This window comes from Dipteris shenzhenensis, chromosome 24 (assembly GCF_047967505.1).
Source record: "Dipteris shenzhenensis isolate YYH24624 ecotype China chromosome 24, Dip_SZ_1.0, whole genome shotgun sequence".
Taxonomy (NCBI): domain Eukaryota; kingdom Viridiplantae; phylum Streptophyta; class Polypodiopsida; order Gleicheniales; family Dipteridaceae; genus Dipteris; species Dipteris shenzhenensis.
This window is the reverse complement of record NC_141619.1, coordinates 18,414,460-18,429,474: the sequence shown is the minus strand read 5'-3', so window position 1 is coordinate 18,429,474 and position 15,015 is coordinate 18,414,460. Positions and strand designations below refer to the sequence as shown.

The window sequence follows — 15,015 nt, the reverse complement described above, 5'->3', positions numbered from 1 at the left end:
TCCGTCCTTTTACTCTCCCTCTCCACCGACACCCCTTCCTCACTCTTTTCCTCTCCATCGAAGCAATGCATCCCAAGCTACCCTCTCTAAGGAGTGGAGGACACCCTCTCTACCTACTTTTTTGTCTGAAGGCAAATCCACCATGTTGAAGTCTCCCCCAACGACCCACGAATCAGCAATGGGGGCCAAGGAGAGCAACTCCTTCCAGAACAAGACACGATCCCCTCTATTATTAGGGACATAGAGGTTAAGGAATTCAACCTTATGTCCCCCAATCAAAAAAAGAATCCACTGGGATCTAGAGGGGAAGATAACTCCATGTCCAATAACCAAGGGGAGAAAAGGGTTCAACACCGAAACGCATGTGCCTCCACTGGTGCCCAAAGCAGGTGACCAAAAAGTGTGGCCTGAAAGCAATTTACCTGATTTTGAGCAATCTCTGTCATCCAGATTGTGTTCTTGAATGAATAAGACATCAATGGAGCTACTAGAAACACTTGGATGAAGCTCATTCCTGATCAGCTTTCTACGGCGGCGATGAGGGATGCCACCAAGTCCCTGTATGTTTCAACTAATAATCTTCATCGACGGGAGGAAGTAGCACGGAACATCTTACCCGACCTAGTGGCGGAAACAAACCCCTCAAGGGGGGAAGACCTCCTGCTCAATGAGCGAGGGAGGGAGCCAAGTGGAGGAAATCCACAGGGGACAAGACTCGTCCATCTGACACTGTGTCAACGGGAACCCCAACCACTGTCTCACCAAAAGTATAAGGCACAAAATCCTCCTCCTGGAAGTCCGTGAGATCTGCCAAGGCTGCGAAAGAGTTCCTATGAACCAAACTTGTCACAAAAGTGCGAAGAATCCCTTCAAAGGGAAAAGGATCAATAGTGTAAATAACCCCTTTCCCTCTGTCCAAGAGGGAAGCTGAGGGAAGGGACTGCTATGAAATGCCAAGATCTTGGAAAGCTGTGGGGGCCTCTCTAGCCGAAGAGATACCATCAAGAGGAGGGGCTAAGCTAACACTGAGTCAATGGGAGAAGCTACTACCAAGGTTGCATCTGGAGCACTAGCGCCCTGAACCACGTGATGTGCAACATCAATAGGAGCAACCAGAACGGGAATATCCAAGGCTCTAGACAGGATGTCGTCCTAGACGGCGACATCCTGATCTAGAGGGTGTGAGGGCCGCACACAAATCGGAACCCATCAGGGGATAGTAGGGGCCATGAAAGCAGGCGAAGATATCGAGGGAGCACTCTGTCAAGGAAGAGCACTCTGACGTGGAGGAGCTGTACCAACACCCGGTTGGGGTCGAGGAGGAGGTGTTGGAATTGCTATAAAACCCCACTGCTGAGGTGTAGGGAGAGATGTTGTACCTGAATTTTTGGGCCTCTTCCTTCTTTTTTTGGGCATTCCCTGTGGAAATGCCCAGCGGTCCTGCAGATCTTGCATTGGTCCTCTTTGCCCGTGATCTCCACTCTCTGCCGAAAGAAAGAACCATCCAACGCTGAAGCATGATATGATCATCTGATAAATTAGGTCCAATGTAAGGACCCTAACTCTAGAAACCCCATCAGACCTGATCGCCTCTACAGCTGTCGAGGGCAAACCAGAGAGGGGGAGATCTTAGTGACAATACCAAAGTACTCTCAAAACCGAGAGTAAGAAATGGTGGTAAACTTGTGGGAGATCGAGAAAATGGACGAAAAAGGAAAACCTTGCTTGGCCTTCTCCATAGGGTCAATGCCCAGCATGAAAGGGTCCAAATATATATTTCTATGTCCCAAGTGCAAATACTCGACTTTGTGCACAGCGCTCGTAGCCTCCGATGAATTCAAAAACAACTTGGAAGAAACCTCGCCCTAATAAGCGAACATCTTTGAGTCGAGGGGTGAGGTCTTAAGGTAGCGCCGCAAGCATCCAGTCTCTGGCTTGTGATCTGGAAGGGTGAGACCCGTAGATGCGTGCGATCAACATGGTAGAACTTTCAAGCTCTACATCTTTCTTGAGCTGCTACAACTCGTCTTCCTAAAATGTAATTGCTTTCGTGGCCAGTGAAAGTGGAGTAGGATTGGCTGAATGGAAATCCTTCACCAATCAAGGTGAATAGGCTGACTCGAACAAAAAATATGTTCCGTCCGACCCCAAAGTACTGCAGGAAGAAGAGGCCAGGCGGAGAAGACCCAGGAGGAAGGGAAAGGAGGAGAGAGTAGGTGTTGAGAGAGGGAGGCGGAAAGGGGGAGAGATAGAGAGGGAGGGGCTGAGAGAGAGGCTGAAGAGAGAGGCGGAAAGGGGGAGAGATAAAGAGGGAGGGGCTGAGAGAGAGGCTGAGAGAGAGGCGGAAGGAGGGGCTGAGGGGCGAAGGAGGGGCTGGGAAGGGAGGCGGAGTAGGGAGGGGCATAGGAGGGGTGGAGGGAGGAGGGGCGAAGGAGGGGTGTAGGGAGCGGGAGAGGGGGGCAAAGGGAAGAGCGTAGGGAGGGGGAGGGGCGTAGGGAGCAGGGGAGAGTGTGGGGAGGAGGGGCGGGCTGACAGGGCGAAAGAGGGGGAGTGGTCTGAGAGGGACAAGCATCGGGAGAGGGCAGGTGGGGAAGAGGGGGGACAGCAAGAGAGGGCGAGTGGAGGAGGAGGGGGGGCAGCGGGAGAGGGAGGGTGAGGAGGAGGGGGGGCAGCGGGAGAGGGCGGGTGAGGAGGAGGGGTGGGAGTGGGTGGGAGAAGAGAGGCGGGGCTGAGAGGGAAGGGGGAGAGGGAGGGGTTGAGGGACAGGGAGAGGGAGGGGAGGCGCTGGGGGGAGAGGGAGGGGCTGAGGGAGGGAGGGAATGAGGAAGAGGGGGGGCAGCAAGGGTCAGGGAGGAGAAGAAGCTATACCTAGCCATGTACTTGCTAGCTCTATCACTAGACTTTGTCAAGAAAAAGACTTCTATGAAAGACCCACCTTGAAAAAACTCAAGGGAGAAAAAACATCAAGGCAGTACATGAAATACACCCTAAATGGGCCAAAAAACGCCTAAACAGAGCCATGAAGAAACCAAGGTTGAGACTGAAATTCCATCTCAGCCCTTTAGGTGACTCTGAGACAAAGGGGAGCCACTCCATTCCTTGAGAAGTATAGCCCTCCTAGTAGAGGCAGCTTGCAAAGACCCTTGCATCCTCACCCATATGGCCATTAAAGTATGTACTATATCTATCCATGTATTGGCCAAGGTGTGAGCGGGATGAACCTAGGAGCCATCCAAGGTCTCTTTTCATCTAGAACTTCAAATATGCCAAGCTGATGTGCTTGCTAGAATCTCCCAAGATGTATCAATTTGATGTGTGCGTAGGTATGTGTGGAAGTATTGGAACATCATCCAAGGAACATGACTCACCTACATGTCGTTGAATAAATAGAGCCCAAGAGAAGTCATGTCTCTTGTATAGAACTTGAGGCCTGGAAAGGGAAAGCCAAGCTACCAATCCCCAAGTCACATAGAAAGGAGGGTGTGTAAAGGTGCTCAATAGCTTAGCAATCCCTTTCCAAATAATTCACGGCAGTCTGTAGTCCCAAAAACAATGCTGGATGATGTTCATGCCTCACCTTTTAAAGATCTGTATGCCTCTATGGACTCTTCTTGGGAGATACTTGCGAGTATTGCAGCATGGCATATGCACAGAGGCATTGGATCGATCCCAAGTTCACCCTTCTCACACTTCGGCTAGTGTATGAATCCTCTCCGACAGGAGGGCTACATTTTTTAGAGAATGGAGGGGATCCCCCTTCTTCTCTGAGTCTACTGCAGGGTTGAGATGACCCTTTCAGCCTCAACTTGGGTTGTTTTCCACCTCTTTTTAGGAGTTTTTTTTCTCATACATTGCATGATATATTTCTTCTTTGAGCTTGCTCTCGCGGGTTTTGTTCATACTTAATGAAAGTCATTTTTTTGCAAAGACAATGCTAGATGGACTCCTCAGCAGAAAGGTGGCAAAAGTATTCTCTCCTGTTGTTAAAATAACTTTAATCAAAAGTCTTTTTTTTTTCCGAGAAAAAACCCGCGAGAGCAAGCTCAAAGCGGAATACATCATGAAATCATGAGGATAAATAAAACCCCCTCAAAGTGAGGTGGAAAACAACCAAAGTTGAGGCTGAAAGTATTTTGAGTCTTGTGGCTATAGAAGACTTGCATTTTTACAACTATATGTGAAGACAACTTTCCTTCATAGGAATCTAGAGGAAGAGATTCATATGCAGTAGCAACCGGGATATGAGGTTAAGGAAAAAGAGGAATTGGTATGCAGTTTGAAGAAAAGTCTAGACAGTTTAAAGCAACCTGCAGGGCAATGGTATTTGAAGATAGATAGCTTTATGGCAGAACAAGGTTTTGGTGGATGTCATTCATACCACTGTGTTCAAGGGCAGAGAACCCATGAGCCCGAAGTAGCTACCGCACAAGAGTGTGCACATACTGATGCAAAGAGGTATGTCGGTGAAGAACCAGGCGAGGATTCCCTCGAATGATGTGTCAATGAAGGCCATAGGAGCAGCTACCAAGGATCACGTCATGACTCTCATGTGCCGATCGGAGAGTCACCAAATGATACCGAGATCAAAGAAATGATATTTGACTGTTCGGGACAGTCAAACATCGCAATATCGCAATGTCAAAGATGACGAGGTGTGAAAAGAGTATTCCTCGCTGTGAAAAGAGCATGGCACATTTGGAGAGCCAGATGCACTGAGGCTTTGGAGGGTTCTCAAGTTCACCCTTCTCAGACCTTGGCTAGTACTTGGACAGATACAGTACACACTCTGATGGCCATTTGGGCAACCATGCAGGGATCATCTCGAGCAGCCTCCTCTAGGAGAGTTACTTTTCTCAGAGATTGTAGAGACTCTCCCTTCTTTGCTGAAACTTCTACAGGGTTGAGTTGGCATTTTCAGCCTCAGCCTTGGTTTCTTTCTACCTCATTCCTCTGAGGTGTTTTTTATTACATGCTTAGCATGTTGTATTTCCGCATAGAGCTTGCTCTAGCGAGTTTCTTTCTTACTTAATAGAAATCTCTTTTTTGCCCAAAAAAAAAAAAAAGGGTATTCCCCACTGTCGGAAGCCTCAAGTCAATGTACCGGAGTGTCGGTACAGTCAAAATGACTTGTGGGTAAGCTCGAGAAGCCAAACCACTGGTGAAGGTCACGGGAGTCCTAATCTGAGCAAAAAATGCCAAAAAGTAGCCTAAAACAGCTCGGAATCGCCTTCTGACAAATTGTGTGGACTCCTGGCACTGTCGCGCATCGGCCTGCAAAGGTCCTTACGGAAGTTTGTACAGCTGTACGGACAAAAAAAAACGATTTTTTCTTCTCGAAATGGTGCAAGATAGGGTCATTTATGTTTGAGCAGTGCCAAAATGTCAAAAAACGTCAAAATCGGACCTCAAAAGATCAAAAAACAGCCCGTTGGACTGCTCCAAAACAAGTTTTTGGCGACCAACTGATGAGGAATGTCCGCCAATGCTGAGGGAGAACCACGAGCTGATGCGGGAGTGAGCTGAACTCACAAACGAGGACTAGGAGCAATCACTAGGACACCAAGTACTTGATGGCGAGGAACCATGGCGAGGCTAAGGGAAGGGAGGCTCTACCTTAGAGGAGAGGGGAGCTTCCATTTGCGGTCTTCTCTCATCCTCTAGATAGAGCAAGAAGAAGGGGAAGGTATGAAGGGAGGCTCTTCTACCACATGAAGGAACATGGTGGAAAGAGGGAGAGAGAGAGGGTAGGCTAGGGAGAGAGGAAGTGATACTCAAAAGGAGACATAATGAAATGGAAATGAAATGACTAGAGCAATGAACAAAAATGAGAGTACTCACATGTAGACCAAAGAGCTTGTAGCTTGATACTTGATTGATTTGACACTAGACAAGTACAGCTCTTATATAAGAGCGCACACACACATATGAACACCTATGCATATGGGATAACTCCTAATATGACACGTGGCATCCATAGGACACACTAGACTAGAACTCACACTAGAACACACATTTTTGACTCACTTTGGCTTCATATTCCAACGGGTTGAGCCATCGTCAATCGAGGTGGAAGGCCGACTCGAACACTGTTGAGCTCTGTCCGATTGAAAATGCTGTTGGTAGAGAGAGAAGGGAGAGAGGGGGATGAAGAAGGCTAAAGGAGGGGGTGAGAGGATAGGACTAGGGGTAGGAGTAGAGAGGTGGAGGGGGGAGACCTAGGATAGAGGGAAGGAGTAGAGAGAGGATGAGTAGAGGGGTAGGAGTAGAGAGGAGGAGGGGGGGAGGGCTAGGCAAGGAGGTAGGAGTAGAGAGGAGGAGGGGGGGAGGGGCTAGGAGAGGAGGGAGAGGAGGAGACAGCCCGAGGGGGGTGGAGAGAAGTCCCACGAGGGGGGCAGAAGTGATGCACAGGGGAGGAGGAGACCCGGGGGGGGGGGGGGGCAGAAGTGCCGCGGGGGGGTAAGGAGGTGCCGCAAGAGAGGGGAGGCCTGCGAGGGAGGGAGGTGCTGGCCGGTGGGAAGGAGAAGGCTAGCGGGGGAGGGAGGAGCAGGACGACGAGGGGGAGGCCGGCGGGGAGGAGAAGGGCAGCAGGAGAAGGAGGGGCATGCTAGCGGAGAGAGAGGCTGATGGAGGGGGAAGGTAGCGGAGAGGGAAGGTCTGAGGGCGGAGGCTAGAGGAAGGGGAGGGCTAGGGGGAGCAGCATGGAGTAGCCGGGGAGGAGCAGCAGCTCCCTGGGGATTGATGATTTGATTGCTCTAGTCATTTCATTTCCATTTCATTATGTCTCTCTTTGAGTGTCACTTCCTCTCTCCCTAGTCTACCCTCTCTCTCTCTCCCTCTCCAAGGACAGTGAAGGGAGTTTTGGGGCAATCAGAATTGGAACTTAGATGAAGCTATTGTGCTCATTGGTGAAGGAGTAAAGTGATTGTGCAGGCTACATTTTCCAAAATTAAAGAAGGGAGGGGCCATTGGCCTTGCCAGACGGTGGCCATGAGCACACAATCACCCACACTATGAGCTTGCCATCTTCTTGGGCACAACAACTATGTCATGATTTATCCTGTATAGCCAGCCATTGGGATGAATTAGCTTGCCTAATTTGGATGAGGTTGGCCGAGACAACACTTGCATAATTGGAATTCATCATGTAAGACACTTCAATCACTGTTTTGCAGTTTGGAATGACACCATTGTTGGAATATGAAGCCAAAGTGAGTCTAAAATGAGTGTTCTAGGTGTGTTTTATAGTCTAGTAAGGTCCTAGACATGCCACGTGTCATATTGGGAGTTATCCCATATACACTATGGCTTCTAGAGTCTAGTGTCACACTATATAGTGTTGTACTTGTCTATTGTCTAAGATATCAGTCAACATCAAGCTTTATATCATGTGAGTATTTTGGTTATCATTGCCTAGCACTTGTTCTTTCATTTTCCTTTCCATTTTGCTTTTCATTATGCTTTCCACATTTCCATTCCGTTCCTAGCTAGCTACTAGATCTCTTCAACCATTGCCATGTTTGGCCAATTCCTTCCACACTCCTGGAGGTCTTTGATGTGGGACCAATTACAGACTCTCATCCGAGCAGGACATTCTAGGTATTATCACCCTCATATGGCCACATGGAAACATCTGGGATCATCTTGAGTGCACAAACTATAGATCTTATCATCTTCTTCAAGAGGGCGAAGGTAGAGGCACCAAAGGACGCTGGAGACACTTGGGAATCATATTATAAGGTGGTGGAGGGGCAGTTTGGGTATAGATAGGACTTTGGAGAAGGTGGCAAACCAAGAGTTGAGGTTAGAGGTCCTCCTAGAGCCCGAGGTAGGATCAATAAAATGGTGGCATGAGGAGGAAGAGCCAAAGAGGTGGGATTTTCAAGGTTAAATGGCTCGTGGGGTTCGGAGCTAGATGGAGAGGAAGGGCATTTAAGAGACAGAGGAAGAGTAGGATGCCAAGAAAGTGTGGGAACTAGAAGAAGTATATGCATAGTAGGGGCCAAGGAAGTATGAGCCCAAAGAAGCTAAAGGAGACTTGGATGGGACTTAGCAAATCATCTATAGTGCACAAATTGTAGTAATAAAAATTGTAGGGAATCATAGTGTAAGGTGGAAAACAAGTTTGGGTATAGGAGGGACTCCCAAGGAGGCCATGAACCAAGCTCACCCATCAACAAATGCAGCTTTTAAGAAAACCGAGAAATAGAAAACCCATGCAAAAATTCATGAATAGATGCAAGCATAAAGTTGCTTGAAAGAGCTTTAAGAATCATATTTTGAATTGCAACAAGCAAGGATAGATGAATAATTTACCATTAGAATTCTCTTTTCTTATATTTCTTTAAGGTTTGAAGAGTTTACTCTTTCACATTATCAAATGTATATTTTTTTATTTGACATTTTTAACATGTATAGCCAACTCAAACAAAGTTCACTACAAACAACCAAAATGAGCTCATCTAGTTATGAATGTACATAGGAATTTATGGGGATGCAAAAACAATAAGTAAGGAATTATCTTACCTCATGGCCCTTCCGGTTGAAATCTCGTATGAATATTATTGTCTACTTCCTTATGTCAAGGGGAAAACATTCACCACAATAGTGAAAGAGTTAGTTGATACCAGTGTTTAGAGAAGCATACATGATAGAATATCCCATACATTGAAAAAGCAACGCCACTCTTAATAGAAATGAGCACACATTCAAGCCATCACATTCATTTTGCACCTTGAACTTGAATTAAAAAAGAAAAATATTAAAAGATCGAGATTCAAAGAAGTTATATCTACATTTTGACAGGCATTAGAATTTTAAATTCTCAATAAGGTTAACATTCATTAAAATTTAAAAGGATACAGCCAAGTTCCCATGTCGTACTCCATGTTCCCTGTCTGCAAGAGCCTACACAAATAATCTCTAAAGCTAATAGTCAAAAAGTAGAGCTAGAGAAGTCCATTTGCATCTCTCTCTCTCTCTCTCTCTCTCTCTCTCAAATTTACTGCAAAAAGCAAGAAGATAGGTTTAGATCCAATGGTGCAAATTTACTACTTGCAGAAAGAAGGAAGAGAGATTATGATTCAGCATGAAGCCCTTGGAAGAAAAGTGAAGGATATGAGAGTAATGGAAAGCAGGAAATCACTGCAGAGGTCATACACAAATCCAACATCTCCACCCGCACCAATGCTTTTCTCCATGGTCAAAGAGATGATACCCATCAAGTACATTCAGTCAAGCAAGAAATGGCTATTGACATGAAAAGTGTTAGGACATGGAGTCAATTTGAGTGACTTTTAGTGTGTTTCTATTGAGTTCTAGAGTGGTACTATACTACTTTATATCCTAGAGTGCCATGTGTCACTATGGGACTTATCCCATATACACTTAGAGTGTGTGTGCCTATCCTATAAAGGCATTGTACTTTCTCATGTCAAATCAATCAAGCCTCAAGCCTTTCTTGATCATGTAAGGACTTTGCTTGGTTGTACATTTCTTTCTAGCATTATTTCATTTCCATTATGTTTGCCTAGTCTTGCTTTTCTACTTTCCTTTCCATTCCATGTCTTGCATCTTCATATGGCATTAGAGCTAGGCTATCTTCCAAGATGTTGAGGTAAGAGATTGAGGACATTGAAGCCTCTCTCGCTCATTCCCTTTGGAGGAATGCCTTCTCCAAATCCATCTTGAGCTCAATCTTCTCTTCCACCCTGAGTCTCACCATTGGATAGCTTCACCAACAAGAGATCGTCACGTCAGCTCGTGCTTCAGCTCATGCCATTCAGCTCGGGATCTCGCCATTCAGCTTGTGGCAAGCAGCAAACAGTCCGCCACTTCTGCTTGCCTCTTTGCCCGCAAACAGCCCGCCATTTCTGCCCCGTCAACACAAGTTAGCCACGCGATCACACGGGTTCATCCCGGAGTACTATCCGAGGCAACCATGTATCACACGGGAACATCCAAGAGTACTATCCGAGGCAACCATGTATCGACACATGTCAACCACAGGTCAACCAGGAGTATCATGTCCAAAGTGATCTCATCAAGAGCTGCGCACATGGAGAGTGAGCTTAGCACATGGAGCAGTCAGGAGTATTTACATTTACACAGTGGTTCAGTGATACAGTGGTGCAGTGGTGCGGTGATCCAGCTCACCTGCACATGGAGAATTTACACCATCCTAACTAGAAGAGGCTGGCGAGTCAGGGAGTCAGGAAGTCGCCGTAGCCATCAAGAGAGCCAGCAGCGCAACGGCTATCCTCAACAGCTAAGGAGATAAGAGGATGACCAATGGGAAGAAAGGGGGGGGATTCTCAGCGAAGAAGGGACCCTCCAAGGCGGGGGATGAGGATGAAGGAGAAGGTGGAGAGAGGGAAAGGCATTCAGCATTCGGCACTGCAGCGGAAGAGAGGAGAGTGAGGAGAGATAGAGGCTAGAGCTACGAGCTTGCCAAGGAGAGAGTGTGGAGAGACTTGTGTGTACCCTCTGTCTACTATGGGGATAGACCTGTGTATTCTTGTGACTTGCGACTTGTGACCTGGAGACTCTAGTCCAGTGATATGTACTTTGGCCAACTTGGTCACTTTCTCACCTCTCTTGTCTCTTCCCGATATGGGGATTGTTCACCAGTGTAGGACGAGATTTTCTTATTCTGCTTATGTTGTGGAGTTCGCCGGTGATTGTCATTTAGCATAGTGCACTCGTACGTTGTCATTCACTGCAGTATAGCATAACGACACTCGCACACCACTGCACGGTGCACTCACAAGTGCCCAATAGAGTGATGGGTCTCCACTGAGACACTAGATTCCTATTACCCCCTTTTGGGATGAGATGAATGAGACCATCTGTAAGTGAATCAGGCATCTCACCAGAGTCCCACATGCCCTGCAGGGCTGATGTAATGTGATCACCAATCTACTCCCAAAAAGTAATAAAAAAGGAAGGGGTAAGTCCATCCGAACTTGGGCACTTGCCCTTGTGAAGGGCAAGCAATGCCGTCTTAAATTCTGCATTGGTGAAAGGTGCATCCAGAGAACCATACATCTCATCCTTCACCAATACATGGATACACTGCCAAATAACCTCTCTGGCATCATCTTTGGCCTGTGTGCCCGGATCTGCAGTAAGAAGGGATGCAAAAACTTCTGAGGCTATACGCATGACGGCATCCGGATCTGACTGTAAAACCCCGTCTGAGTCAACAAGCTGCAAGACACTACCTCTATTATGTCTGGGCCCATGAGTAGAGAAGAAGTGTTTGTTGACCCTGCCACCCATCTGAATCCAAAATGATTTCCGTGCATGAAAGGCATACTCTGCTCTCTGATCCAACAATGTCTGCATATGCTGCAGCATGGCGCTCCTGAATCCAAGCATCAGTGGGCCTCTTCTGCTCTTCCCTCTGAAGGGACGCTAACTGCTGGCGTATACCAATCTCACATCTGAGAATCTCACGTCTCCTGGACTCAGCGACTGTATGGTAATAGTCACTTATTCCGGATATGGCTGCAGCTACCTGAGATGGGCGGACAACTCCACCCTGTATGTGAGAAACCCAAGTCTTTAAAATATCCTCCGTGAGGCTCTCCTTTGCATAAAAAGCATCTGGAATCCTAACACTGGCAGAGCGTCCTCTCCGATGAGGCTCAAAAATCTGCAATACCACTGGAAAATGATATGAGGTGGAAACCCTAGTAGAAATGCATACAGATCCGCCTCTGTCAAGTGCCCAATCGTCTACATAAAATCTATCAATACCTGCATGGATGGGCATATGTAATCTCCTGTTCGACCAAGAGTACAGAAGTGACTATGGCATAACATGAAAGGCATCATCAAACCAAGTGTCCCTGCCACTGTACTGAAAGAGAAAGGCATCCCAGGCTGCCCTTTCCAAAGAGTGAATTCCACCCTGTCTGCCTCCCTTTTTGTCTGATGGCAATTCAACCATGTTGAAATCACCACCAATGATCTAGGAATCTGCAATGGGGGCCCAAGAGAGTAGTTCCTTCCAAAAGGAGATCCTCTCCCCTCTGTTGTTGGCGGCATAAAGATTGAGCAGACCAATCTTACGCCCTCCAACCAAAATAATGATCCATTGAGCTCTAGAAGGGGAGATAATACCATGACCAGCAACCAAGGGGAGAATAGAAGGAGAGACCGAAATGCAAGTACCTCCCCTTGTGCCCATAGCAGGTGACCAGAAGGTATGTCCTGAGAGCAGTTTGCCAGACTTAGCATAATCACTGGCATCCAACTTGTGTTCCTGGATAAAAAGGATATCAATAGCACCTCCAGTGACACCACCTGGATGAAGCTGACAGCTGCCTACGGCGACGGTGTGGAACTCCGCCTAGGCCATGTATGCTCCAGCTGACTATCCTCATCGATGAGAGGATGCTGGATGGAAAGGCTTACCCAACCTAGTAGAGGAGACCAGCTTCCCCTGGGCCGAAACACTCTTGCTGAGGCAGGAAACTCAACAGGTGAAAGGATCCCCACACCTGCTGAGGGGGAGGCCAGAACCCCTAAGGTGGAGGGCACAAACTCCTCATCATCCATGAAAGTCGCCGAATTTGCCAGTGTCGAAAAAGAATTCCTGAGAAGCAAGTCTGGCCGAGGAGTGCGAAGAAGACCTGCACTCGCGAAAGATGGATGAGAAGGACCTGCCAAGCCTCTATCAGCAGAACTGGAGCTGGGGGTTGAGGAGGCCTGTGGCGGGGCTGAAGAGGGATTTGGAATCCTCATCTGTGCATGCACTCCCTCGATCGTACTGACTGTGGTAGGAACAGTTTGTGGGGAAGAAGTATCGGAAGCCCCCTCGTGATCTGAAACCAAAGTGACTGGGGCATCTGAAGGCCCCTCTTCATGTGGAACTGTAGTGTCTAGGGCTGCAGCAACTTCCATCTCTGGAGTGTGGATGGCGTCTGTCTGAACTTGATCAAAGGTCTCCTCCTGAGGTAAAGAAGCTGCTCTGATCGCTCTCCATCTTGGTACTAGGTATGCTGCGGGCTTTAGGCGCCCTGCTGCCCCTTGTGGTCCTGGGGTGCATGAAGCAGGGCACCCTGTTGCTCCTGGTGGTCCTGAAGTGCGAGGTATAGGACACTACGGAGGTGCAGTCGGGGTAGTATGTGAAGGAGCCGCACCAGAAGACCTCTTGGGTCTTTTTCTCTTCCTTGGGCAGTCTCTAGCAAAGTGCCCAAGTGTCCTGCAGATCCTGCACTGGTCCTGTCTACCTGCGATCTCGACTCTCTGTCAAAAGAGAGAGCCATCTGGACGCTGAAGCATAATGTGGTCATTTGAAATGTTAGGGTTAGAGACAATGACCTTAACTCGAGGCACCCCGTCCGCTCTGATTGCCTCTGCCAAGGAGGAAGGCATGTCGGGAAGGGGAGGGATCTCAGTGACCACTCCGAAAGTGGCTTCGATAGTACCAAGAAGTCGATAGTAGACCTGAGGAAGACCAGGGAACCTGATGAACAGAGATGTGACCTGACTGTCCTCCTCTACTGGATCAAAGTCCAAGGTGTAGGGCAAAAGAAAAATCCTCCTCGAACCCAAGGCCAAAGGATTAGCTTTGAGAACAAGGGCTGTGGACTCATGGGAGTCAAAAATAAGTTGGAAAAATCCTTGTCCCAAAAATCGAATATCCTTGAGGTGTGGGGCGAGATCTCCTAGTAACGCCACCAACATCCAGTCTCTAGCCTGTGATCTGCAAGGGTGTGACCCAAAGATGCGTGCGAAAAGCGATGTGGAGCCCTCGAGCTCTACATCTTTTTTGAGCTGCTGCAACTCATCTTCTGAAAATATGACGGTTCTCGCAGCCGGTGGGGGTGGACGAAGATTGGCTGAATGGGGATCCATTCGCCGATCGAAGTGAAAAGGCCGATTCAAACATTGTAATTAATCCATCTGTGGAAATGCTACCTAGGACGCCTTGGAACAAGGGCGCAAGAAGGGGAGGAAAAGTGGAGAGGAGAAAATAGAAGAGAGAGGCGAGTTGTTGCGAGTAGGCAAGAGAGGGTTAGGAAGGGGGCGGAGGAGAGGGAGGGAGGGGCGCGGGATAGGAAGGGGTGAAGGAGGGGGCGGGGGGCGAAGGGGGGGGCCGGAAGGGGAGGAAAAAGGCAAGGGCAGAAGGCGGGGGGAGCGATCAGGGGCAAAGAAGGAGGCGGGGGAGCTTTAGTTCAACAACTCTCCAAATTGAAGTGTTGCCCGGATGATGAGGACAAAATGGCTGTCCTCATGACAAGTATGGAAGGGATTTCTCGCTTTGAGAATGCCCTTGAAGTACTTCGCATTGCGTCGACTACATTCGAAGATATGGTGTCTCTTCTGCTTGAAAAGGATCGCCGCAACAATGAATCTCCATCCTACTCAGATATTACACATGCTCTTTCCTCCACCAGCAAATGGAGACCTAGGCCATTGACTCCACCAGCACGAGGAAAGACATTCAAGCCGTTCAAGTGCACTTATTGCAACAAGCTCGGTCATACTGAGGACAGGTGCTACCAGAAGCTTGCTCAATAACAATCGAAGGATCATGCTAGTTGGGTGGCATCCACCACTAGTGATGATGCAGACAAAGATGACCATCTGACACATGATCATGCTCTCACTGTCTGTCTCCAACATCTAGAGGATGATGGAGATCATGATTTTGCTTTCTGAGCATGATATATTTGGGTACTTTGCCCTAGGGGTATTTCCAAAAAATGAATGCAATAAATCATATGTGTGTAGTTAATAAAGGTACTTTGCCTTGGATAGTCCTCCAAAAATGATGTATTTCTTTTCTATTTTTTGGTATGTGGCTCCATGTTCCTTATTAGTCTTTGGAGCCAGGAGGGGATGTATTGTGGGAGCCATGTGTTTTTGGCTTTGATAGGTCTATTTGTTGGTGCATTGGTCTCCTAGACCTCTGAGTTGATCATGCATCCATGCATAATGAGCCTCTAAGCCATGCTAGATGAGATTTCTATGTTATGCTCACTAGCCTCTGAGCCATGCTCACTT

The 15,015-nt window shown here is 47.8% G+C and overlaps 1 protein-coding gene across 1 annotated transcript in view; it reads right to left on the bottom strand.

The window, feature by feature from the left end:
* The window catches only part of LOC147886312 (uncharacterized), a 100,268-nt gene that overhangs the window by 80,085 nt on the left and 5,168 nt on the right, over positions 1–15,015 (bottom strand). Inside the window, exons 5-6 of the mRNA XM_087395089.1 lie at positions 8,860–8,904; positions 8,524–8,565 (exon numbers count right to left, since the gene is read on the bottom strand). Coding sequence (XP_087251215.1) covers positions 8,524–8,565; positions 8,860–8,904 — 87 coding nt within the window. The remainder of the gene's footprint in view (positions 1–8,523; positions 8,566–8,859; positions 8,905–15,015) is intronic.